This window comes from Mesocricetus auratus, unplaced genomic scaffold (assembly GCF_017639785.1).
Source record: "Mesocricetus auratus isolate SY011 unplaced genomic scaffold, BCM_Maur_2.0 Super-Scaffold_100022, whole genome shotgun sequence".
Lineage (NCBI taxonomy): Eukaryota > Metazoa > Chordata > Mammalia > Rodentia > Cricetidae > Mesocricetus > Mesocricetus auratus.
Genome location: NW_024429203.1, coordinates 1975372 through 2000570, shown reverse-complemented (window position 1 = coordinate 2000570; position 25199 = coordinate 1975372). Strand labels below are relative to the sequence as shown.

At 51.8% G+C, this 25199-nt stretch overlaps 1 protein-coding gene and 1 long non-coding RNA gene across 3 annotated transcripts; one reads left to right on the top strand and one right to left on the bottom strand.

Moving 5' to 3' along the window:
* Positions 1-52: 52 nt before the first annotated feature.
* Ldlr (low density lipoprotein receptor) lies at positions 53-25199 on the bottom strand. 2 transcript variants are annotated; one of them, XM_005078536.4, is made up of 18 exons: positions 24930-25199; positions 17971-18093; positions 17301-17423; positions 15809-16192; positions 14991-15113; positions 13502-13624; positions 12824-12943; positions 11543-11668; positions 10993-11164; positions 10679-10903; positions 8981-9099; positions 8517-8656; positions 6322-6463; positions 5970-6122; positions 4923-5087; positions 4156-4224; positions 3038-3195; positions 53-2024 (listed from the first exon to the last, which is right to left on the bottom strand). In XM_005078536.4, the coding sequence occupies exons 1-18, from the start codon at positions 24994-24996 to the stop codon at positions 1989-1991; spliced, it is 2568 nt and encodes an 855-aa protein (XP_005078593.1). In that variant the 5' UTR covers positions 24997-25199; the 3' UTR covers positions 53-1988. The 2 variants fall into 2 exon arrangements, with proteins under 2 accessions (XP_005078593.1, XP_005078594.1); XM_005078537.4 differs by having other exon boundaries at positions 17971-18090.
* On the top strand, positions 17296-23002 carry LOC121133448. The gene is made up of 3 exons (XR_005870288.1): positions 17296-17462; positions 20244-20419; positions 22753-23002. It is a non-coding gene; the product is annotated as an uncharacterized LOC121133448 (long non-coding RNA).

The following is a 25199-nucleotide window of genomic DNA, read 5'->3' as shown; positions in this document are numbered from 1 at the left end:
CTCACACACACTCACACTCTCACACACTCACACATACACAATGATGACAAAGTTTTCAAAAAGGAGTTTAATCCATCACAGTAAGACATTTCCAGCCTATTAAAACACCTGAACAATGGTTTCAAAGCAGTTCCTATCCCTCAAGGCAATACACAGGCCAGAGAACAGCACATTAAAAAAATCTCCATACACAGAGCATCCCAGAGTGTCACCCCAGATCAACCTGGAGAAATGTCACCAACAAGTGCAGCAATTAGGGTTTTCAAAAATAAATAGATTTTTATATATGTGATAACCTTGAACAAATACGCGGACTGAAAACAAGACCAGGTGCCATCGGCACAGAGCTCCCTTCCTTGCAAGTGTCGTGTCCGGCCGGGCGAGGCACCCTCCTCCTTCAGGTGCATAAGTGCAGGGATCCAAGAGAGACTGCCACTGTCACCTTGAGTTACCCGTGTGGTAAATTTGTGGCAATTCCTAAGTATTCTTCCAAGTTCTCCCAAATAACCTAGGTTATGGGATTTCTTTTGGTTTTCAGATACATAGTCTCACTGTGCATCCCTAGCTGGCCTGGCACTATCTAGCCCAGGCTGGCTTGGAACTCAGAGATTAGCCTACCTCTGCCTCCTGAGGGCTGGGATTAAATGCATGCGCCACTGCACTTTGCTAATTATGGGCTGAAAATCATGCAAGTTTCTTTTTTATCTCCTTCTTTCTTTTTCTTCCATTTTTCCTTTCTGAGGCAGTATCTTATTGTATAGCCCAGGCTGGCCTCCAGTTCCTGACAACCCACCTGCCTCAGCCTCTCCAGTGCTGGGATGACAGGTGTGTAGCACAAACCAGCTGAGCAGGAAGTCTCTGTTAGCTGAGGAGTTGAACGGCTGAAATGCTCCAGTATTTGTGCGTAATCAGAAACTACCAGTCAGAGGTTTAAAGTAAAAAAAAAAAAAAAGAAAGAAAGAAAGAAAACGCCGAAAAGAGGCTCTGAGTTCCATCCCAGCACTGAAGAGAGCAGACGCTTCGGGATGCTTGGATCCTGATCAGTCTGGTCTTCCTCCCTCCCCGGGCATTGTCTTCTGTGGTCAGTGATTTGGGGCCACTTCCGGCCCAAAACTCCATCCCAACACACCACTGGACAGTGCAACCTAAGATGCTGAGCACACGTGGGCGCCCAACGCAGAACTGGAAAAGTGCAGAGAGAGAGGAAGTGCGGTCCCACGGGGACTGGGCGTGGGCCTGAGGTCTTGATGGCCACAGCCGAGCAGCAGCAGGCGGCTCAGACAGCACAGGCCGAGGCCCCTGAGCAAGGCAATCAGATGTCTCAGGCACTTCATAAACATGAAGGGGGAAGGGCGGCTCGGGCCTGGGCCTCCAGGAACGGAAGGAGGGTTAGCTTAGCGAAGGCACGAGCAGGAGCCAGGCACCGCGGCTGCTGGTCCCAAGATGCGGCAAGCTCTGCACCAAGTGCCACAAGTCACTTTCCTGGCCTCTGCAGCTCGAAAGGCCTGACGAGGAGCAGAGCCCAGGCTGACTGTCAGGAGGCTAAGGCTTGCGGGTGGAGGTAAACGTGGAGTCCTGAGTTTAGGGATTGGTTGTGGCACCGGAGACCCTGCCGCAAGCCCCTGCTGTTGCAAGTTCCGAACAGAGGCTTCTCCCCACCTGGGCCCCTTCCCACTTCCTGTGAGTGGAGACAAGAGAATGAAGAAGCTTCTGGGGTCGCCTCTTTGCTTCCAAGGAAAGAACGATGGGGGAGGGGAGTCCCAGCCAGCAGCCTTTTCTGCCCCCGGACAATAAATATATAAAACAGAGTCTGGGGCAGGCAGGCCGCTGAGCTTGGTCCCCGGCCCAGCTTGGCTCTTATCTTGCTTTGAGCAACACAGTGGTCACAGAGGCGGCAGGACCAGGCCTGGACAGGGAGGTGTGGAAAAAGTGTCCTTCCTGCCTGAGAGCGGAGACGGATCCCGGAAAGAGAAGATTCTCACAGCTGTTCATGCCACATCATCCTCCAGGCTGACCATCTGTCGCTGTCAGAGAACCATAAACACAGGAAACCATCAGTCTCACGGGGACTGCACACAGCCAAGGTCCGCCACATTCCACTGCACACAGGCATCCGCTCAGGCCGCGGGTCCCGTCTCCTGTCCCCTTTACAGCCACCAGGGGGCGCTGGGTGACTCCTCTTGTGGAGTCCCCAGGTTGCCTGCCTCTCTTCTCTGATCGTGGCACAAGTACGCGCCCCGCGTTTCTTTTTCCTTTTCAGAATTATTTTGTGTGTGTGGGTGTTTTGTCTCTATGTGTGCCTCGTGCCTGTGAATGCCAGATGGTGTCAGATCCTCTGGAACTGGAGTTGCACACATGTGGGTACTGAGAATGCAACCCAGCCTTCCCCCAGTCTTCTTAAAACACATTATGCCCAGGCTGGAGAGACGGCTCAGTGGTTAAGAGCACTGATTGCTCTTCCAAAGGTCGTGAGTTCAATTCCCAGCAACCAGATCGTGGCTCACAACCATCTGTAATGAGATCTAGTGCCCTCTTCTGGTGCACTGTATACATAATAATAAAATCTTTAAATGAGCCGGGCGTTGGTGGCGCACGCCTTTAATCCCAGCACTCGGGAGGCAGAGGCAGGCGAATCTCTGTGAGTTCGAGACCAGCCTGGACTACCAAGCGAGTTCCAGGACAGCCTCCAAAGCCACAGAGAAACCCTGTCTCGAAAAAAAAACCAAAAAAAAAAATCTTTAAATGACCACTTCCTCTGCATACTACCCAACCCCCACTCAGAGGAGCCTGACACCTCCTACCACAGCCACAGAGGATCGAATATGGACTCAAACCAGTGAGTCATGCCCTAACCGCTCACTGGGGGATTCTAGGAGAGGGCTCTATCACTGAGCCACGCCCCCAGTCTCACTGAGCCACGCCCCAGCCCCTCACGGAGGGTTCCCAGGCAGGCATTCTACGGCTGAGCTGTGCATGTCCCTGCCCTGTCCTTCAGCTTCTTAGCTGCCTCCTCTCTTCCACAAAAGGGCGCACTCACCGAGGGGTAGGAGTAGCCGTCCTGGCTTCGGCAAATGTGGAGTTCGTCTTCCGTGGTCTTCTGGTACACTGGGTTGTCAAAGTTTATGCTGTTGATGCTCCTCAGCCGCCAGTTCCTCCACAGCAGGATGGCCCCAAAGACAAGGAGGATGACCAGAGCTGTGGGGAGAAGGGGCGTGGTCAGGGCGGGGCCCAGAAGGCCACTAGGCATTCCCATTCTGTCTCCTTTACGTGACAGCAGTGTGTTCCGAATGTAAAATTATACTTTCTTATCACACACAGAAAAAGTGCTGGGGGGGGGGGATGACCCAGGACCCGTGAGCCTAGCACTTCAGTGGATGAGGCAGGAGCATGCCAACTTCTGAACCAGCCTGGACTCCATAATTCTATCTTGTGGGATTCTCTGTCAACTTTGCTTAGTTTTGTTTTGTTGTTTGAGACAGGGTCTCACTATGGAGCTCCGGCTGTCTTAGAACTCTCTCTGTAGACCAGGCTGGCCTCGAACTCACAGAGATCTGCCTGCTGGGATTAAAGGATGAATCAATGTGATTTTTATTTCTACACAGACTCACAATTCCCTCTCCCACACCTCTTTTTATTTTATTTAGTTTTTGTTTTTTGTTTTGTTTTTCGAGACAAGTTTTTGAGTCCTGGGTGTCCTGGAACTTGCTCTGTAGACCAGGCTGGCCTCAAAAAAACTCACAGAGTTCTGCCTGTGAGATTAAAGTTTTTTTGTTTTGTTTTGGTTTGGTTTTGGTTTTTTGAGACAGGGTTTCTCTGTAGCTTTGGGGGCTGTCCTCACTCTGTAGTCCAGGCTGGTCTCGAACTCACGGAGATCCACCTGCCTCTGCCTCCCGAGTGCAAGTGCTGGGATTAAAGGCGTGCGCCGCCAGCGCCACCACCACCCGGCTGTGAGATTAAAGTTGTGCTCCACCACAACCAGGGGCACTTAATCTTATTTGTAACTAATGAAGTTAAAAGGGGCCAGTGGTCAGAGGCAGGCAGAAGCATGCCTCATGCAGGGACATTCCATTGTGGGTCAGAAAGGTTTACTGGTCCAGCAGGCTAAGCGTGACGTCTCAGGAGCCCCACAATGTCCGCAGCACGGTCAGCACTTACCGATGGGGAGGGTGATGGACAAGACCCCCACACCCTGCGGCTGCTCCTCGGTCCTTCTGTCGCCCTGGACTGGGGTAAGAGAAAGGATAAAGTAAGGAGGCTGAGGCCAGAAGACAGGAGCCACCCCAGGAGTGTGCCTGACATGTGTCTATCACCCTGAGCAGGGAAACCTGGAGATGTCACCAAGGTTTGCATAAATCATATGGCCTTAATCCCAGGCACGTGGTGGCACATTCCCCAATCCCACTAAATAATCAGCGTAACTAGCAGTGGGTCCAAGGGCTAAAAGAAAGAAGAGCTGGAGACAGCCGAGTGGGCGGAGGCACTGCCCCCTCAGCCTCGGGAACAACTTCATCTTGATCCCTGGAAGTTGCTAACTGAGGCATTGTATTCATTCGTATTCTCCCTCACTCTTTCTAAATGTAAACACACTTTTAAAAGTGTAAAAACAGAGCCAGTGAGATGGCTTGTTTTAATGAAGGTGCCTGCTGGGACCCATTGAAAGTAAAACTTTAAAAAAATCAGTGTAATTAAAAAAAATGTAGTACTAGCCGGGCGTTGGTGGCACACGCCTTTAATCCCAGCACTCGGGAGGCAGAGGCAGGCGGATCGGATCTCTGTGAGTTCCAGACCAGCCTGGACTACCAAGCGAGTTCCAGGACAGCCTCCAAAGCCACAGAGAAACCTTGTCTGGAAAAACCAAAAAAAAAAAAAAAAAAAAAAAAAAATGTAGTACTTATCAAATGGAGGGTGGGTGTGGCCTTTACCTTGGTGGGACATTGTCACGGACTCCACTGTGCTGAATCCCGGGATGCCAGCAGGCTGCCTGGAAGGGCTGGAAGCTGACGGAGTCTCCTTGGGCCCCACGGCTCTTGCAGTGCTCACAGGTCTGATGGTGGATGTCCCCTGGGTGGTCAGTACAGGTGCAACTTCTGATGGGACAATAAACATGACCTGAGTGCCACTGCTGGGGTGCCACGCACACCTCCACTCTGCCTGGAAAGCAGGCTACCAAGTTCCAGGGGCATCAGGAAGGGAAAATAAATTTGGTAAGTGACTGGCAGCATTGTTCCAAACTTGAGATTCTCCTGCCTCAGCCTCCCAGCACCTACCCTGTTCTAACAAGCAGGAGATGCAAATGCTGAGGACACAGTGGTCCCTGAGATGGTGAGACTGACCCCAAAATCCACATCAGAAATCCAACCACTGCCGGGCAGTGGTGGCGCTCGCCTTTAATCCCAGCACTCGGGAGCAGAAGCAGGTGGATCTCTGTGAGTTTGAGACCAGCCTGATCTACAGAGCGAGTTCCAGGACAGCCTCCAAAGCCACAGAGAAACCCTGTCTCGGGAATAAATAAATAAATAAATAAATAAATAAATAAATAAATAAATAAATCGACCACTGCAGTGGTGGTACTCGCCTTAAATCCCAGCACTCTGGAACACAGAGGCATATGGGTCTGTGAGTTTGAAGCCAGCCCGGTCTTAAGAGTGAGTGCCATGACAGCCAGAGCCACTCAGAGAAACCCTATCTTGAAAAAAAAAAAGGAAAAAAAAAACTCGACTACTGATTTTTTTTTTTTGAGACAGGGTTTCCCGGTGTAGCCTTAGCTGCTCTGGAGCTTGCCCCCCTACCCAAAAATTGTCCTTTACAAAAATGAACAGATAAACTGAGAACACTTGATGGTCTGAAGTCAGAGCACCCCCACGTGGAACATGGAGACAATGAGACTAAGTGAGTCCCCAGGCAGCTCTGACGTTCAGTCAGCCTTGGCAGGCTCGTGTGGGCACAGCTCCTGGGACCAGTGCCCCTACCTGCTAGGCAGCTCCGCATGTCCTTGGCCAGCAGCATGCCATCAGGGCAGGCGCAGGTGAATTTCGGGGAGTGGGGGTTGATCTGTGGGGCCGGCAGGCACAGGTACTGGCAGCCACCATTGGGGAGGGCTGTTCTCTCACACCAGTTTACCCCTGCGGGGAGAGAGATGGTCAGATAGAATGAACTCGTGACACCAGATACATCAGAATAGTCTAGAAACGTTCCAGAGCAATGAATGACAATTTTATTATTGGGTACAAGAAGGGTGTTGAGCACATTGTCATGTGAGCCCGAGGAGTCTATCGAATTCTAGGACAGTGGCAGAGAAGTCTGTTTGAGTGTGGGGCTTACCTCTAGGCTGTGTGATGTTGTGGAACAGGACAATGTCCTCTGGGGACAAGAGGTTTTCAGCCACCAAATTCACATCTGAACCTGTGAGGCGATTGGCACTGAAAATGGCTTCATTTATGACATCCGTCCAAAATACTTTGTCCTACATGGGGGACAGGTATGGAAGACAACCAAGCCCATTAAATCATTAGCCATTGGAGTACATGCATCTCCATAACCTCCCCCAAACCTCTGAGTTCTCTAACATAAGCAATACTGGGCACAGTAGAAAGTTCTACTTCATCAATGTAGTGACATGCACACAACCTCCCATCCTAACCACCGTCTCACCGCATGCACATGCTCATCCTAACCACTCTCTCACCGCATGCACATGCTCATCCTAACCACCGTCTCACTGCATGCACATGCTCATCCTAACCACCGTCTCACTGCATGCACATGCTCATCCTAACCACTGTCTCACTGCATGCACATGCTCCCATCCTAACCACCGTCTCACCGCATGCACATGCTCATCCTAACCACTCTCTCACCGCATGCACATGCTCATCCTAACCACTGTCTCACTGCATGCACATGCTCTCATCCTAACCACTCACTGCATGCACATGCTCCCATCCTAGTCACTCTCTCACTGCATGCACATGCTCCCATCCTAGTCACTCTCTCACTGCATGCACATGCTCATCCTAACCACTCACTGCATGCACATGCTCATCCTAACCACTGTCTCACTGCATGCACATGCTCCCATCCTAACCACTCACTGCATGCACATGCTCCTATCCTAACCACTCACTGCATGCACATGCTCATCCTAACCACTCACTGCATGCACATGCTCATCCTAACCACTCACTGCATGCACATGCTCCCATCCTAACCACTCACTGCACGCACATGCTCATCCTAACCACTGTCTCACTGCATGCACATGCTCCCATCCTAGTCACTCTCTCACTGCATGCACATGCTCCCATCCTAGTCACTCTCTCACTGCATGCACATGCTCCCATCCTAGTCACTCTCTCACTGCATGCACATGCTCCCATCCTAGTCACTCTCTCACTGCATGCACATGCTCATCCTAACCACTCACTGCATGCACATGCTCCCATCCTAGTCACTCTCTCACTGCATGCACATGCTCCCATCCTAACCACTCACTGCATGCACATGCTCATCCTAACCACTGTCTCACTGCATGCACATGCTCCCATCCTAGTCACTCTCACTGCATGCACATGCTCATCCTAACCACTCACTGCATGCACATGCTCATCCTAACCACTGTCTCACTGCATGCACATGCTCCCATCCTAACCACTGTCTCACTGCATGCACATGCTCCCATCCTAACCACTGTCTCACTGCATGCACATGCTCCCATCCTAACCACTCACTGCATGCACATGCTCATCCTAACCACTGTCTCACTGCATGCACATGCTCCCATCCTAGTCACTCTCACTGCATGCACATGCTCCCATCCTAGTCACTCTCTCACTGCATGCACATGCTCATCCTAACCACTCACTGCATGCACATGCTCATCCTAACCACTGTCTCACTGCATGCACATGCTCCCATCCTAACCACTGTCTCACTGCATGCACATGCTCCCATCCTAACCACTGTCTCACTGCATGCACATGCTCCCATCCTAACCACTCCCTGCATGCACATGCTCATCCTAACCACTGTCTCACTGCATGCACATGCTCATTCTAGTCACTGTCTCACTGCATGCACATGCTCATTCTAGTCACTGTCTCACTGCATGCACATGCTCATCCTAACCACTGTCTCACTGCATGCACACGCTCGTGTGCTTTGCACATGTGTGTGGGGACCACGGGTGGATGTCAGGTGTCTTTCTCAGTCACTGTCCCCCTTAATTTTTGAGACAGGGTCTCTCTCTCACTGAATCTGGAGCTCACTGGGTTGGCTACATTGGCTGGCCAGTGAGCCCCAGGCATTTTCCTGTCTCTTCATGAACTGTGGGTTCCAATCCTCGCACTACAATAAATAAATAATAAAAACCAGTTCCAGGAAATAGTTGCAATCCTACCACCTCACTCTAGATCTCCAGGCAAGAACCAATATCCTAATCAGTGTTGGCTTGAATGGATGAGACAAATCTAGGGCTGGCCCAAATTCCCTCACATTGTGGGGGGTGATGTGTGGGTCACCTCATAGATGGCCAAGGAGAAGGGGTGAGCCAGCTGCTTCTCGTCTTCCAAAATGGTCTTCCGATTGCCCCCATTGACATCAATGCTGGAGATAGAGTGGAGTTTGGAATCAACCCAATAGAGGCGGCCACTGGGAATATCTAAAATGCACAAATGGACCAGGAGATACGGAGAGGTCAGAGGTGAGAATAAGATCATTCAGTTTGCCTGAGTATTCCAGAATTTCTAGAATGTTCCAGAAATTTCCAGATCATGCCAGAAAAACTTCAGGGCACTAGCTTGGAGTAAAAGGTACAGTTTTGGGAGAAGTCCTCTACCACATATGAACCTGAAGGCCACATCGTGGCTTTTGTAACCCTTCCAGCTGTATGGGAAGGGGGTAATGCAAATTACATTGTCAAGCATGTGCTTGTGACCACTTCATGGTGCCCAGCCCCCACAGACAAGACCACCCTTGGATATACCTAGTGTGATGCCATTTGGCCACTGGATGTCCTCAGTCACCAGTGAGTAGATGTCTACTCCATTCAGGCCCCCTTTCTTGATCTTGGCAGGTGTCCCCCAATCTGTCCAGTACATGAAGCTGGGAAAGTCAAACAGACGGTACAGAAGACAGATGAGGACACTCCAACAGCAGGCTCCCACTACTGGTGACAAGAGTCAGCTTAAACAGCTAGTTCTCAGTTTGGAACCACACTGGCTCTTTGCTCATGGGTGGAGAAGAGGGAACTCAGGTCCCCAGGCAGGCACCTTCCCTTCAAGCCTTCCACCCTGCTGCCAACACCAAGCACAACTTCTGCAGGGTTCTCCCAGTCAAGACACCGACCTGGGATGGCCAGCCCCCCTCTGAAAGTGTGGCGTTAAGCCAGGCGTGGTGGTGCACGCCAGTAACTGTAGGCCCCGCAGAGGGGCAGGCCTGAGGCAGACACTGGAGTCACTCCTGTGTGGACAGATGCCAGCTGACAAGGACAGAGCGTGCCAGCTGGAGGTTGGTGGCGGGGAGGGTGTGCCTCCCCCGGGGAGTGGCCAGCTGTTGCTCTGTGTGTTGGGCCCTGACAGAGAGCAGTGAGTTCACATAGACCTGTCTAATCTCCATGGTGGGAGAGACGCTTTACTGCCATCTGACTGTTCCGGGCACTAACTTAACAGAGGGACTCTGCGCACGTGTGTGATGTATGTAGCGTGCAGAGTACGATCTCAGAGATGCCGTCTGTGGGGCAGCAAGATGACACAGCTGGTAAAGGTGTTTGCTGCCCAGCATGAGGACATGTCCTCAGTCTCTGGGACTCACATGGAGGATGGGGAGAACTGAAAGTTGTCCTTTGACAAGCCTACGCTAGCCTGGGATATCTGGCTACAAAATTAAGGGGTTAGCACTAAAAGGCATGCACCACTAAGCCCAGGCTGTTTGTTTCTTGCACTGGGAATGGAACCCAGAGTCTCCTGTATGCTAGGAAGGCGCTGCCCCACTGAGCTACATGCCCAGCCTAAGTCACTGTTCTAGCCCAAAATAGAGCCGAGCATGCCTTGAAACTTCTGACCCTCCTGTGTTTCTCAGAGGTGTGCATGACCATGCATGTTTACGTGGTACTGTGGCAGAACCCAGGACCTCATGCATGTTAGGCAAGCGTTCAACCAAACGAACGTCATCCCTAGCACGTTTATTTTAAATTACGTGTATGTGTCCGTGTCCCTGTGAGCTATGCCTGAGGAGGCCAGGGCATCAGATCCCTGGGCCTGGAGCTATAGGTGTTTGCACGCTGCCATTTGGGTGCTGGGAATTAAATTTAGTGCCTCTGCAAGAGCAGTGAATGCTCAGGGGAGGGAAAGGGAGAGGGACCTGGAACTGACTTGTGAAGCAACCATGTTTCTTATCTAAATTTAAACTGAAAAATACATTTAAATAAATAAATAAAAAGAGCAGCGAGTACTCATAAGTGCTGAGCCACCTCTCCAGTCCCTTGATAAGGCAGTTTCGAGGCCCCTATTTTAATTGTTTTGAGACAAGATCTTACTTTGCAACCCAAGCTATTCTTTCACTGTCTTCCCCGTAGCCCAACACAGTCTCACTCAGCTACACATATTCCTGAGACCGGCTCTGGATCCCCACACCTTAGTTTATCTCAATGTTCTCTGCAGCCCTCAGTTCTGAGGACACTCACCCATGCACAGGGTCCACCACAATGTCTCTGGGTCTGGAGCCTTTCTCTTGGAACAGTGTCCTTCTCCGTACACCCTTGGTGTCAGCCACAGAGACACTGCCTGGAACTGAATCTGTCCAGTAGATGTTGCCATGGATCCAGTCTACGGCCAGCCCGTCCGGGGCCTGCAGGTCCCCACTGATGATGGTGTCATAAGACAAGCTAGGTGCCTGGTCCATCAGGGCGCTGAGGAAAAAGGAAGGGATCACATGGAGCCCAGAGCCCGGGCCTCGCCGTGGGACAGCTGGTGGCAGGGCGATGGGACCGCAGCCCACCTGTAGATCTTTCCCTGGGACAAGTCGGACCAGTAGATTCTGTTGTTGGCCACTTCAGTGTCCAGGGCCACCACATTCTTCAGGTTGGGGATCAGGCTGGTGTACTCGCTGCGGTCCAGGGTCATCTTCCTTACCTCGTGGCGATTAGTGAAGAGCAGATAGGCTACGGAGCCTGGAAAGCCATCAGAGTGGTGAGGGAGTGGATCCCAGGACTTCGTGCATGCCAGGCAAGAGCCCATCCTCCGAGCCTAAGATCCTGGGATCCATTTCTTTAGTAAGAGTAAGTGGAGATGTGACAGAGGCTCAGGTCATGCTTCCTATCTCTCCCAGATGCGAGAGGGACAGGTAGAGTCCTACAGCCTCACTGGTGACCCCTAGAAAGGATGCATATGGGCAAAGGCCCCATTCCCTCACTGCACGGCTCCCCTGACAGCCTGGATCCTGGAGAGCTGCTGTGCCCAGACAGCACAAGGCTTAACAGTTCTGAACTCCAAAGAAGAGCTGCCCCGCCCCCTCAGCTTCCCAGGCAGCCCAGCCGCCCGGTGCTCACCCACAGCCTTGCAGGCCCTGGTGTGAGGGTCCATGTGGAATCCCGTCCGGCACTCGCACTTGTAGCTGCCTTCAAGGTTCACACAGAGCTGGCTGCAGGTGTCCGGCTCCTGACACTCATCAATATCTGTGGGTATCAACAGAGAAAGGGTTTATCTGGGGGAGAGGAACCCTTCCTACAAGGATACAGGTGGGGACGGGGGACTAAAATCAAAACGTATGTTCTCCAGTGGCTGAGGAATGTCACCCCCAGCAGGACCTGACCCTGTCATTCACCTCCGGTGCTAGATACCTGTGGGATTCACCCATCCATCATTCCGTCACTTCTTTTTTTAATATTTTATTTATTTTATGTAATCTTCTGCCTGCAGGCCAGAAGAGGGCACCAGATCTCATTACAGATGTTTGTGAGCCACCATGTAGTGGCTGGGAATTGAACTCAGGACCTCTGGAAGAGCAGTCAGTGCTCTTAACCTCTGAGCCATCTCTCCAGACCCTCTTCACTTCTTTTTTTTTTTTTTTTTTTTTTGTATTTCTGTTATTTTTTGTTGGTCTCTTTCTGTAGCTCTGGCTAGCCCAGAGGTCACGATGGAGACCAACCTGGCCTTGAATTCAGAGATCTGCCTGTCTGTCTCTCAAGTACTGGGATTCAAGATAATTCCTACCATACATGGCCTCTTTTGTTGTTTTCTGAGACATTTCACATAGGCCAGGCTGGCCTTGAACTTGCTGCATAGAAGATGACCCTGAACTTCCGATGCTTCTGCCATCACATCCCGAGTGCTAGGATTACCTGTGTGGGCCACCACGCTGGGTTCAGGCTGTGCTGGGGTAGAACCTGACGCCTGTTGCATGAGGCAAGCGATCTGCCATCCGATCCCAGCTCTGGTCTGAACCTTTTTTTATTCTTAAAGACAGGCTTTCTCTGTGTAGCCCTGGCTGTCCTGGAACTCACTCTGTAGACCAGGCTGGTCTCGAACTCACACAGATCCTCCTGCCTCTGCCTCCTGAGTGCTGGGATTAAAGGCGTGCGCTGCCACTGCCGCCACCACCACCACCCAGCATGAACCCTAATTCTTGATGATGACCCCAAAAGGCAGGACTGCCAATGACCCGTGCTTCCTCACAGGCCGGCGCTCAGTGTTTACCCTTGGAATCCTCCTAACAGCCCTAGGAGGTGGGACTGCCCTCCTGCCCATTGAGCACTTGGGGAACCTGAGACCCAGCGTTCAATGGAAAAGGCGGAGGTAGCTCAGAGCACAGCCTGGACACACAGACTCACCCTCACATCTGTGCTGGTCCACCAGCTGGAAGCCACTGGGACACAAGCACTCGTAGCCAATCTTGAGGTCCTTGCAGACGTGGGAACAGCCACCATTGTTGTCCAAGCACTCGTTGGTCCCTGCACAGGGTTGAGGAGACACAGACAGAAACTCTAGCTCCCCTTAGACTCTCCGCTGGAAACACTAAGTCATTGCATTTCCTTTGCAAAAAGGTTCAAAATAATGTCTTTTTCCTATTTTCAATCATGTGCACAGTATGTGTGTGTCTGCATGTGGGTGAGTGTGAGAACAGCAGACATCTTCAGAGGCACTGGGGGCCCGGAGACGGATGCCCTGTGGCTGGAGTCCCAGGCGATTGTGGCCTACCTGACCCAGTTGCTGGGAATCAAAGCTGAGTCTTGTATAAGAGCAGTAAGTGCTTTTAACTGCATCTCTCCAAACCCGAGTATTTTTTATAGGATATAAGTGCGAGGGACCTGACCTCTGGTCCCATCTCCCCGCCCCTCCCCTCATGCCTGTCTTGCCCTAGAGCCAAAGCCCTGTCAGGTCTATGATGCATACTAAGCCTTTTGAAGGCTGTACAGTGTGGAGGACTCATGTCCCCATAGTAACTACATGTTGGTGCCATGCCGGGCTCCCCCAAAACACCACTCCCTGTGCGGCTTCCCAACACTCACTGCAGTTCTTGATGGGCTCATCCGACCAGTCCCGGCAGTCCCTGGTGGAGTCGCACACCTTGTCCAAGGCGATACATTCACCACTGTGGCACTTGAACGTGTTGGGCCCATCACACTGTGTCACTAATAAAGGCAAAGAGAATGGTCAGGAGTGGCTGAGTGGTTCAGCCAGTGAGGGGCTGGGGGTGTGGCTCAGTGATAGAGTCCCTGTCTAGAACCCCCCAGTGAGGGCCTGGGGGTGTGGCTCAGTGATAGAGCCCCTGCCTAGAATCCCACAGTGAGGGGCTGGGAATGTGGTTCAGAGTAGAGTCCCTGTCTAGAATGCCCCAGTGGGGGGCTGGGACGTGACTCAGGATTACAGGGCATTCCACCATGCCTGCTATAAAGAGTTTCTCTGTGGTGTTTTTTCCTTCTTAGTGCTGGAGATGGTGCCCAGGGCCTTATGCAAGCTGAGCCAAGGCTCTGTGTGGTTAGTTGCTGAGAGCTCAGCAGGCAGATAGGAAGTTACCGTTTAACAGGAATAGAGTTTGTTTCAACTTTACAGGATCAAAAAAGTCTTGGAGAGCGGGGTGGGGGTATAGGGCGTGCGCCTTTAATCCCAGCACTCAGAAGGCAGAGACAGGTGGATCTCTGTCAATGAGGCCAGCCTGGTCTACAGAGTGAGTTCCAGAACAGCCAAGGCTACACAGAGAAACCCTGTCTCAAACACACACACACACACATACACACACACACACACACACACACACACACACACACACACACACACACACACACACACACACACACACACACACACACGGTCTTGGAGAGAGAGTATAGTGACAGCGGTAAAGACGTGAATTTTGGTTGAGTTGGGTTTCCTAGCCAGAAGCCTCACTACTTGGTTCAGGCTGGCCTCGGCATTGAGTGCTCTCTGCCTCAGGCGCCCGCCCGACTGGTTGGTTCCAGGCCTGTAGACCACACCCAGCACTGTCAATGCAGTTAAAAAGTAACAAGTAACTCCTAGTTCTGTGTTGGAAGTCCCGAGTTCAACTAGAAAGAGCAAACAGCAAAAAACTAACAGTGAAGTTTAAGTGAGAGCTGTTCTCAAACTCAATGTGCAAGCAAGGCCAGCCTTGACCTCCCGTCTGTCTCCACCTCCCGAGTGCTGCGGCCGCCACGCCCAGTGCATACAGCCGTTAGAACGCATTGCCTTGTGCATGCTAGGCAAGCAGAGCCTCACCTCAGCCCCAGAACGTGGCCATTTTATGTTAATTGTACTTTTCAAAATTGCCAGTCAGTGAGACAGAAAAAGTGCCCGCAAGGCCAAATGACCTGTTTATCTCAGGACACTCGAGAGAGACACACAAAAACAAAAAGCAGGGTTAGGGTTAGGAAAGGAAACACAGCTGCTAAGGACCTGACGCCCTCCCTCAGCAGAGACCAGCAGTATCCCAACTTTACAGGGGGAGCCGGGACGGGAAAGGGCGGGCGGGCGTCTGCTCACCATTGATGCAGCCAAGCTCGTCACTCAAGTCCCTGCAGTCATATTCCCTGTCGCACTGGCGGCTACCGTGGATGCAGGTGCCATCTGCACACTGGAATTCGTCGGGCCGGCAGGTGGCCGTCACTGGAGAGGGCAGGGTGGTGACTGTCAGCAGAAGCACCAGAGACCCTTCCTTCTCTGCCTCACTGCTGCTGGCTTAAACTTAGCAGGTGGAGGGCTGGCAAGATGGCTCAGGTAAAGACAATTGCCACCAAGCTCAAAGCTCAGTCCCTAGACTCTTTTTGTGGATGGCAATAACTCACTCTCAGAAGTTGTCCTCTGGCCTCCATATATTCACAGACACAGATTATACACGTCAATAATAATTTTGTATTTATGTATTTATTTTTGGTGTTTTTGTTTGAGATAGGGTTTCTCTGTGTACCTTTGGCTGTCCTGAAACTCGCTCTGTAGACCAGGCTGGCCTCGAACTCACCAAGACCCGCCTGCCTCTGCCTCCCGAGTGCTGGGATTAAAGGCGTGCGCCACCACCGCCTGGCAATAATAAATAAGTCACCCAGGGGACTGCATGTGTGATGTGTCTGGATGAGAAAGCCTGCACTTGCTCATGTGTCCAAACCCTTGGTCCCCAGCTGGCGAATGCGGGCTCGAGCGAGGCTGTAGAGCTAGAGGCGTCGAGTGCTGAAGCAGGTGCTCCTAACCACTGAGCCAGCCCTCTTCCTAAACAAACCAACTCTCTTTGTGGCTCATCTCGTATTGCTAAGCCCCAAAGCACCCTTGCAGGGCCTGGGAGCCCGCATCTCCCTCCCGGGCCTTACCGCAGTGCTCCTCGTCCGACTTGTCCTTGCAGTCGGCACTGCCGTCACAGACCCAGCTGCGGTGAATGCACTCGCTGCTGCCACAGTGGAACTCCAGGGAGGAACAGGGGCTGCTACTCGAGGCAGAGGCAGTGTCGCGGCCCCCACAGTTCTGTGGCCACTCATCCGAGCCATCCTCACAGTCCTCGTCCCCGTCACAGGCCCACAGGCTGGGGATGCAGGCAGAGGAGTTGCAGCGGAACTGGGCAGGCCCACACGTGGCGGCCTGGCAGTGGGCCTCGTCAGAGCCATCCAGGCAGTCTTGGTCCTGGTCACACACGAACTTCTGGGAGATGCACTTGCCATCCCGGCAGCGGAACTCGTCCGGGGAGCACGTCTTGGGGGCTGTGGGGGTCACAGGGAGGAGAGCACCCTGTCATGTCATAGCCCATGCCACCACATACTAGTCCATTCACAGACAGGACCCTGTGCTTGAAAGGGCCACAGCCTGTCTCCCAGAGCCTTGAAGAGCTGTTGCAGTCATAGGTAAGGGCCCAGGCGGGGGCAGCAACCTTCTCTGCCGTGGCTTCTCATCACATATCAAGTATCAAGCCCACCATCGGCTGCTGAATCACACCTGAGCCCCTCACTGGGGTGTTCCAGGTGGGCTGGGACACATCTTAGTGTTTAGACACTGTTGTGAATTGCTTACTGTGCTAAATGTGTAAGCTACACTGTATTAAAGGTATGTAGATATGGGGAATCCCACAGCATATGTATATAACAGTCAGGATTCAGCGTTCTCATGTCCCAAGCGTCCACTGTGGGTCTTGAGAGATCCGCACAGAAAAGTGGTATGACGTCGGGACATGGAACTGAGAAGCACCGGCCTCCAGCTCATCAGCTGTGCTTCCTGACAGCTCCTCGGTGTGGAGACGAGTCACAGAGACGGACGTATGTGAGCACCTCCCGCATGTGCACCTCCACATGGGCTGCCTGGCAACAGTCACCAGGGCTTCCCGCCTCAATAAAAGCTGCTGATGTCAATGAGAGGAGGCACCATCTCTCCATCTCTCAAGGTGAGATTGAGCCACAGGAGGGAGGGAGCCAGGAAGGAGCAACAGCAACACAGGTAGAGGCCCCTTAGGGATGACTGACGGCTGTCACACCATAGGGCCCCTGGTGGACTCCTGGTGGGCCAGCACACACACACACACACACACACACACACACACACACACACACACCATATACTCACATATACACCTACACCACACACACATACTCACACCACACACACACCATATACTCACATACACCACACACACACACTCACATCACACACACACCATATACTCACATACACCACACACACACACCATATACTCACATACACCACACACACACATACTCACATACACACATACTCACACCACACACACACATACTCACATACACACACACTCACACCACACACACACTACACACCACCTATAATCTTGGCAACACTCACCACAGCCTTGCTCATCTGAGCCGTTCTCACAGTCTGTCTGCCCGTCACAACGCCAGGAGTTAGGAATGCAGCGGCTGACTCGGCCCCCACAGCTGAATTCCTTGGATTGACAGGTGACAGACACTGGGGAGAAAGAGGAACAGTCACTCAAAGTGAATACCAGTAAGTTACACCAGGTGTGTGTGTGTGTGTGTATGTAAAACATATGTGGAGGTCATAGGACAACATGCAGACATGCAGGAACCTTTCCACTGCATGGGTTCCAGGGATCAAATTCATGCCCTGAGGGTTGGCCACAGGTACCCATGCCTGTGGCCATCTCCCCAGCCCCGTTAGATAATTTCAAACAGGGTTTTTAGTGGATCTGTGCTGTGCCTGCAATGCACAGGTGGAGTCAGGTGTGAAACCCTCCAAACCCACCATCATAGCAAACAAAATACTCTGGATTTTAGAAATTTGGGTTGCAGATGGTCACCCTGGGCCATCTTCTACCCACCTCTGGAAGGACAGAAAATGGGTCAAGAACACTAGGTCTTGACCAGCAGCAGAGCCCCTGCCTAGAACTCCCCAGTGAGGGGTGGGGTGTGGCTTAGCAGAGCCCCAGCCTAGCATGTGCAAGACCCTGGGTTTCATCCCTAGCGCCCACCACCAACGAGTAAAGGGGGCTTACTGCAAGTTTCAGAGGACTCGTCAGAGCCATCCGGGCACTCAGGGCTGCCGTCACAGACCCACTTGCTGGCGATGCATTTCCCGTCCCTGCACTGGAACTCATTCCTGCCACATGTGTCTTCTGCTATTAGAACAAAGGGGAAGAAAGGGTCTGTCAACAGCAGAACACAAAGCTGGCCACACACCATCCTGACACCAGGGGACACAACAGAAACGCCAACCCCAGTTTCTGGCAAGTTTACCCAGCATAGCCAGTGAAATTTGTTGAACCCAAAATGGGAAACCTGTCAATCAGTTGCTAATATTGACATCTGGGCCGTTGAAGAAAGTATAAAGGTTTCTCTAATTTGCTGCTCAGTGGTGATGCATGTCTTTAATTCCAGCACTGGGGAGGCAGACACAGACAGATCTCTGAGTTTGAGGCCTGCCTGGTCTACAAAGCTAGTTCCAGGACAGCCAGAGCTGTTATTTCAAGATAGGAACTCACCATGTAGCTCTGGCTGGCCTTGAACTCTATACAGAATAGAATGGTCTGGGTTTCAGAGATCTGCCCACCTCTGCCTCTGGAGTGCTGAGATTAAAGTGTGGGTCACCTGACTTCGTGACACGCTGGTACAGTAGCAAAAATCTCTGAGGGTAGCCGGCCACTATCTGATCAGACTTAAAGCCCACCTTCTTAGACGGAACCCGTGCTTGACAGGTACCATGGCCAAGAACCTGAAACTAGAAAGATCAGGGACCTAGAGGGAAAACAAATACTACTGTCCTGCTAAGGGGGTGTAGCAACAAAATGACTCCTGATGACATTCTGTTACACTCAAACGTCCCACTCAGCCTCCCTCATCAGGGAAGCTTCCTCCTGCAGTAGACAGGGACAAAAACACAGAGACTCACGCTGGACAGCGGACAGAGAGTGAGAGACCTTGGACCACTCGGTCCCTAATGGACCGAATCTCTCCCCTCAGAGGATACCAATGAGACAAGGCCTTCTAAACACAACCGGATGGAGGCACATAGAAATTTACAGAGACGGTGGCCGCAGGCACAAGGTCTGCACTGGTCCAAGCCAAACCCGGTCCAAGTGCTGAGAGGAGAACTGGACATGGGCTCCATCCCTAACCCAGAAGCTATCTCCAGTGCAAAAGAGAAATTAGTTTTCTGCAATAGAATCTTACTGAGTACACAAACCACAAATAAGGGCTGGCCAACACAAAATTAACTCAGTGCTGTTTTTAGAGATTTTTTTTCTTTTCTTTTTTTTTTGGGTTTTTCGAGACAGGGTTTCTCTGTGGCTTTGGAGGCTGTCCTGGAACTCGCTTGGTAGTCCAGGCTGGTCTCGAACTCACAGAGATCCACCTGCCTCTGTCTCCCAAGGCACCACTACCGCCCGGATACTTATTTGTTTTTTTATATACAAAGTGTTCTGCCTGCATGTATTCCTGCAGGCCAGAAGACAGCACAGGTGGTTGTGAGCCACCATGTGGTTGCTGGGAATTGTACTCAGGACCTCTGTAGGCAAATGCTCTACCATTGAGCTGCACCTCCAAGCTCAGGACCTCTGGAACAACCCTTGAGCCATCTCTCCAGCCCAAGTGTTTATTCTTTTAAATTATGTGTCTCTGTGTGGGTTTGTGCATGTGAATGCAGTGTTCAGGGAGGCCAGAAAAGGGCATCAGAGCCTTTAGACCCAGGGTTACAGGTGGTTGTGAGCAGACAGACTTGGCAGGAACAAAACCCTACAAGAGCAGTGGGTCTAACCTGGAGGCAAAGCAGAGCTCTACTGAGGGAAGGAGCAAAATGCTAAGGTTTCTGTGTGAGTCCAGATGGCTGAACTGGTAAATGTGCTTGCTGCCAATGCTGTGAACCTGAGTTCTAGACCAGAGACCCGCATGATGGAAGACAGAACCAACTCAGGCAAGTTGTCCTCTGACTGCCACACACGCACAGCATGCTGTACCACATGAGCACACACTGAAGGAAAACCAACCCTCGAAGAAAGCCTATGAAGGCGGGACCTTGAGAGTAAGTTTGGTTTGCTTGGTGGTGGTGTTTTTGAGACAGGGCTCTCTGTGCAGCTCTGGCTGTCCTGGAACTTGCTCCATAGACCAGGCTGGCTTCAGATTAAAGGTGTGAGCCACTACCACTGCCTAGCTTTATGAGTCTACACCCCGTTAACCTGAACTCCACACCTTTACTGTACAGTGGTTCCTCCCAAGTCCTGGCTTCCTGCAACTATACTGTAATTCTTTTTTGTTTTTTCTTTTTCTTAAACAGCATTGTCTTAAGTACCTAGAGCTGGCCTGGAACTCTCAGAGCTTGCGTTAAAGGCGTGTTCATTGAGCTGATAATACATACTCCATTGCCCAACTGCGAACTGGACCAATGACTCATCATGCAACCAGGATCTGGCCAGTAAAGGAAATGACTCACTCATTCTCTCTGATGGTTGGGTGAGCAGGGTAACTAGATTTCCAGGACTAGCCAGGTCACTATAAAAGGGAAGTTCAGAGGGACACTGGCAGGAAAGAGCTAAGGAGTGTCACCCCATCAGGCCACACAGCCCTGGTGATAGGTCATTAACCCATGCTCTTACTTAAATGACACAGAAATAAGCACATGGGTGTGGAAATACCAGCCACACCCAAAGGCTGGGGCTGGGGCTGGGGTGGTAGAGGGTTTGCCCAGCATGCACAAAGCCTGGGGTCTAGCTCCAGCACTCTATAAACCTGGCAATGTGGTAGAGGCCCATCATGCTAGCACTCAGGATGTAGAGGCAGGAGGATCACCATTACTTGGAAGCCAGTCAAGGTTACACAGCAACACCCTATCTCAAGAACGAACCCAAACAAAGAAAAAGTTAGTAAGGTGTGGTATGGGTGTGTGTGTGAATAGCTGTCATCCCAGGGACCTCTTGGCAAAGGCAAGAAGTCTGTTGCAAGTTTGAGCACAGCCTAGGCTACATGGCAACTTCCAGGTCAGCCTGGGGTACACAATGAGACCCCATTTCAAGCAAACGAGAGAAATAAACTAGGCCAGCAAGATGGCTGAGCGGGTAAAGAACTTGCTGCCCGGCCTACCTGAGTTTGACCCCCAGAACTCACTATGGAAGAAGAGAACCTCCGCTGACAGGTGTCCTCTGAAGCCCACAAGCACACACAAAAAGAGACAAACTTAACTCTGAAAACTCAAAAACAAGCCAGGTGTAGTAATGCACACTTTTTGTTTGTTTGTTTTTCAAGACAGGATTATTCTGTGTATCACTGACTTCTAGAACTCTCTTATGGCCGAGCATTGTTGATGCATGCCTTTAATCCCAGCACTCGGGAGGCAGAGGCAGGCAGATCTCTGTGAGTTCAAGGCCAGCATGGTCTACATAGTAGTAAGCTCCAGGACAGCCAGAGATATAGACAAATGAAATCAAATAAAAGGCTTTTAGTGTATTGTATACACTAAAAAAGGACAGTCCATTCCAGTTAACATGCACACACCTCTGCAGGCTCTCAGATCTTGAAAGTCCGAATGACAAACCATGAACAAAGCCGCGAAAACCGAAAGGGGAAATGTACGCTTTTGTTTCCCACATACAAATTAGGTGGTTACTGCTTTCTAAGCTTTTTCTTTCTCCCCCTTTTATTTTCTGAGACAAAGCCTCCTATAGCTGGCACAAACTTTTTTAGCAGGAGAGTATGCACTGCCCAGCCATGCTGCTGATGGTGCTAACCCTACCTGTGTAACAGTACTTCCTGAGCAAGCTTGTTGGTGAGTCCTTCACAGTTCACTACTTCGAGCTTCTCCTGCATTAAGATGGCTCAGTGGTAGCCTGGCGATCGTGGCACACCCTTTAACCCCAGCACTCGGGAGGCAGAGGCAGGCGGATCTCTGTGAGTTTGAGGCCAGCCTGCTCTACAGAGTGAGTTTCAGGACTGACTCCATAGCCACTGAGAAGCCCTGACTCGAAATACAAAAGAGAAAAAAAAAGATGGCTCAGTGGTAAAGGCGTTTGGCACCAAGTCTAATTAATAACCATCCAGGACAACCAACCAACCAACGCCTGAACAGAAGACCCCATCCTGCTAAGTAACTCCACTCTCTCAGCAACCAAAGCAGCTTCGTGCCACATGCCCAGAGGGTGCAGACGCTGTTGATATACCCAAGGTAGAAAGGGTTTATCAACACAAAGCCAAAGAGCAGTCTAGAGCCAGGCGTCTAGACTCCAGTCTTATCTGGAGGAAGCAAGGAAGATAAGAGCAGGGATCACCTCCAGGAGCATCACCTCCAGGAGCTTGTAAACTCAAGAACAGAGCAGCTGCCAGTGCTCAGGAGTGAGGCGGGGTCAGCCGTGCTGCCCAGTGAGACCCTACTAAAAAAAGAAAAAAAGTGAAAGACAGGTGGGCGCAGAGGAGCTGCCACAAGTTCGAGGCAAGCCTGAACCCTACATAGTGAATTCCAGGATAGCCTGAGCTACAGAGTGAGAGACTGTCTCCAAAAGTAAATAAATGAAAAGGATAAGAAAAAACAAAACAAAAAAAAACTTCACCCAATCTTGTAATAATTCTATTCAGCGAGAAATGTGACAGAAACAAAGGAATACACCCATAGCATGTTACCAATGCTTGCTAAGTTGTACTTTCCCTGTGCTGGAAGGGACTCTGAAGTATCTGACTCCCCTTAGGTCGACTCCTGGCTCTGTCTGTGTGTCTGGAGGCCAGAAGTCCAAGTCCACACGACTTCCTTGATCTTTCTCTTTATGCTTTGAATCCATCTCTGTCTCTCTCTAAACCAGATCTCACTGTGACCCAGAGACCCTGCCAGCACAGCCATTACAGGCTTCTACATCCAGCATAGATGGGTCCTCACACTTGGACTGCAAACAAGTCACCAACGGAGCCACCACCCCAGCCCAGCTCTGCTCTTGACCAACCTGAAGACATGTGCACGGCAGATCACATTCTTAAAGAAAATAAACAAACGGTCCGGGCAAAGCATGGAAGCCAGAGCAAGCTGTAGCAGTCACTATGAACATGAGGAGTGACAGAGATGCATGGGGTCTAGGGAGGTCAGCACAGGGCTCTTAGGCCTTTCTGTGAGATGGGAAACCAGGTCCTGCTCAAGACTTCATGAAATGTAGTTTTTCCTTAAAGAAGGCAATGATGGGTGGGTGAAATCAGGTCAAGACTTGTTCATAGTTACAACCGAATGCTGAGTGTTTGCCTGTTCAACTGGCTCACAAGCTCTCTCTCTCTCTCTGTCTCTGTCTCTGTCTCTGTCTCTGTCTCTGTCTCTGTCTCTGTCTCTCTCTCTCTCTCTCTCTCTCTCTCTCTCTGTCTCTCTGTCAGGGCCTCACTGTGTAGCCCTGGCTGTCCTAGAACTCACAAGGATCCACCTGCCTCTGCCTTCCCAGTGTTGAGATTAAAGTTATGGGCCACAATGCCCAGCTCCCTCCTCTTTTGGGAGCTGGAGTTCCTCAGGGATTGTACAGTGACAGCCATTCACTTCTGACTGACAGAAACTCCTTCCAGTCTCCTGCTGGTCGAGGAGGCAAAGGACCATTTAAAAATGTTCCTAGCCGGGCGTTGGTGGCGCACGCCTTTAATCCCAGCACTCGGGAGGCAGAGGCAGGTGGATCTCTGTGAGTTCGAGGCCAGCCTGTTCTACAAGAGTGAGTTCCAGGACAACTTCCAAAGCCACAGAGAAACCCTGTCTCGAAAAACCAAAAAATAAATAAAATAAAATAAAAATGTTCCTGTCCCAGCCAGGCTCACTGCCAGACAAACGGAATCAGACTTGGGCTGGGTTCGGCTGGTGGAGTGCCTGCCTCCCTGGCTTCTACCCCGCCCCCATCCTCAAATCCAGGCATGGTGGCAAAGGCCTGTCATCCCAACACTCCTGAGGTGGAGGAAGGAGTATCAGGAGTTCAGTCATTCTAGGCTATATAGTGACTTACAGGCCAGCCTGGGCTAAGCTAAGCGAGATCCTGTCTAAAAGTGGGGTAGGGGCGGGCGCTGGGAATACAAGCAAGAGCATTTGTACAAGACCGAGTTTCAGTCCCCAGTACTGAAAGAACTTGGGGGTGGGTCAGTAACCTTATTACACACCATCTAGCCTCCTGTCCAAATTCCAACACCTCTCCGAAAACAAAAGTCCACTTTAGGGAGCAGCCCAACCAAAAACATTCCGAGTGGGACCATACCAGGCCAGCAAGAGCCCTTGCCGGGTCCCTGGCCTGCCCTGACTGATAGCCTTGGCTACCGAGGTCTGGGTGGTCCGACACACTTGTTAACTGGACCGGGGAAGCCGGGACAAGATTGGGACTGAAGTCTTACTATGCTGGGTTAACTCTTGCAGGAGCCTGGCAGCCCCACCCAACCCGAGAGGCTCATGGAAGCCACGCCCTGCACCTCATCCTCCGTCCTCCATTGGACGAGGGGAGTGGCTCGAGGCTCGCCTGTTCCGGCTACACCCAATAGGAGCTCGGGGGTGCGGCGGGAGGTGGGGCTGGGGCGGAGCTCTCGGGCACGCGGTAGCAGCAGGATTCGGGTGTAGCCGTGGAGACCCCAAGTCTTGTACCGGGGACTAGGACTCCGAAGTTGGACAGCTGGGCCTGGAGCTCCCGGGCCCCTAGAATGAATGACGGGAGCCCTCTTCTTGGACTCTCCCATACGTCGCTCCTAAGAACACCTCCCGGGGACCCTCACCCGCTGATCCGGGATGACCCCTCCCCGTCTCGCCTAAGCCCACCTTGAGTCCCTACAACTCAGGCACCCCCTTTCATCCAAAAAAGTTCCTTCCAGTCACCCGGGAAAGACCTCACTGCAAGTTCTCACGAGAGATTGTATTTCACCATTTCTCGTCATACACACATACATACATACACACACACACATACATCAATCACCCGGGGCTACCCGAGTTCAGGGGTGCTTCTCCTTACCCTGAGCAGGGTCCTGGAGCAAGCCTTACCTGCAGCCCCAGCAGCAGCCAGGAGCAGGGCGATGGCCCAGCGCAGCCTTAGATCCGCGGTGCGCATCCTCAGAGCCTACGTCGCGTCCCACTTGGTTCACAGACCCCACTGTGTCCGCACAGCAAACCAAGGATCACGGGCCCCACGGTGTCGGCTGCAAACCCGAGGTGGCGGCTCCCCCGGTTTCCCTGCTGCAAACCTACGCTCCGCTCGGCCGACCGCCGACTGCACGCGCAGCCAGAGGCATTCCCAGAGCTTGCAGGCGAGGC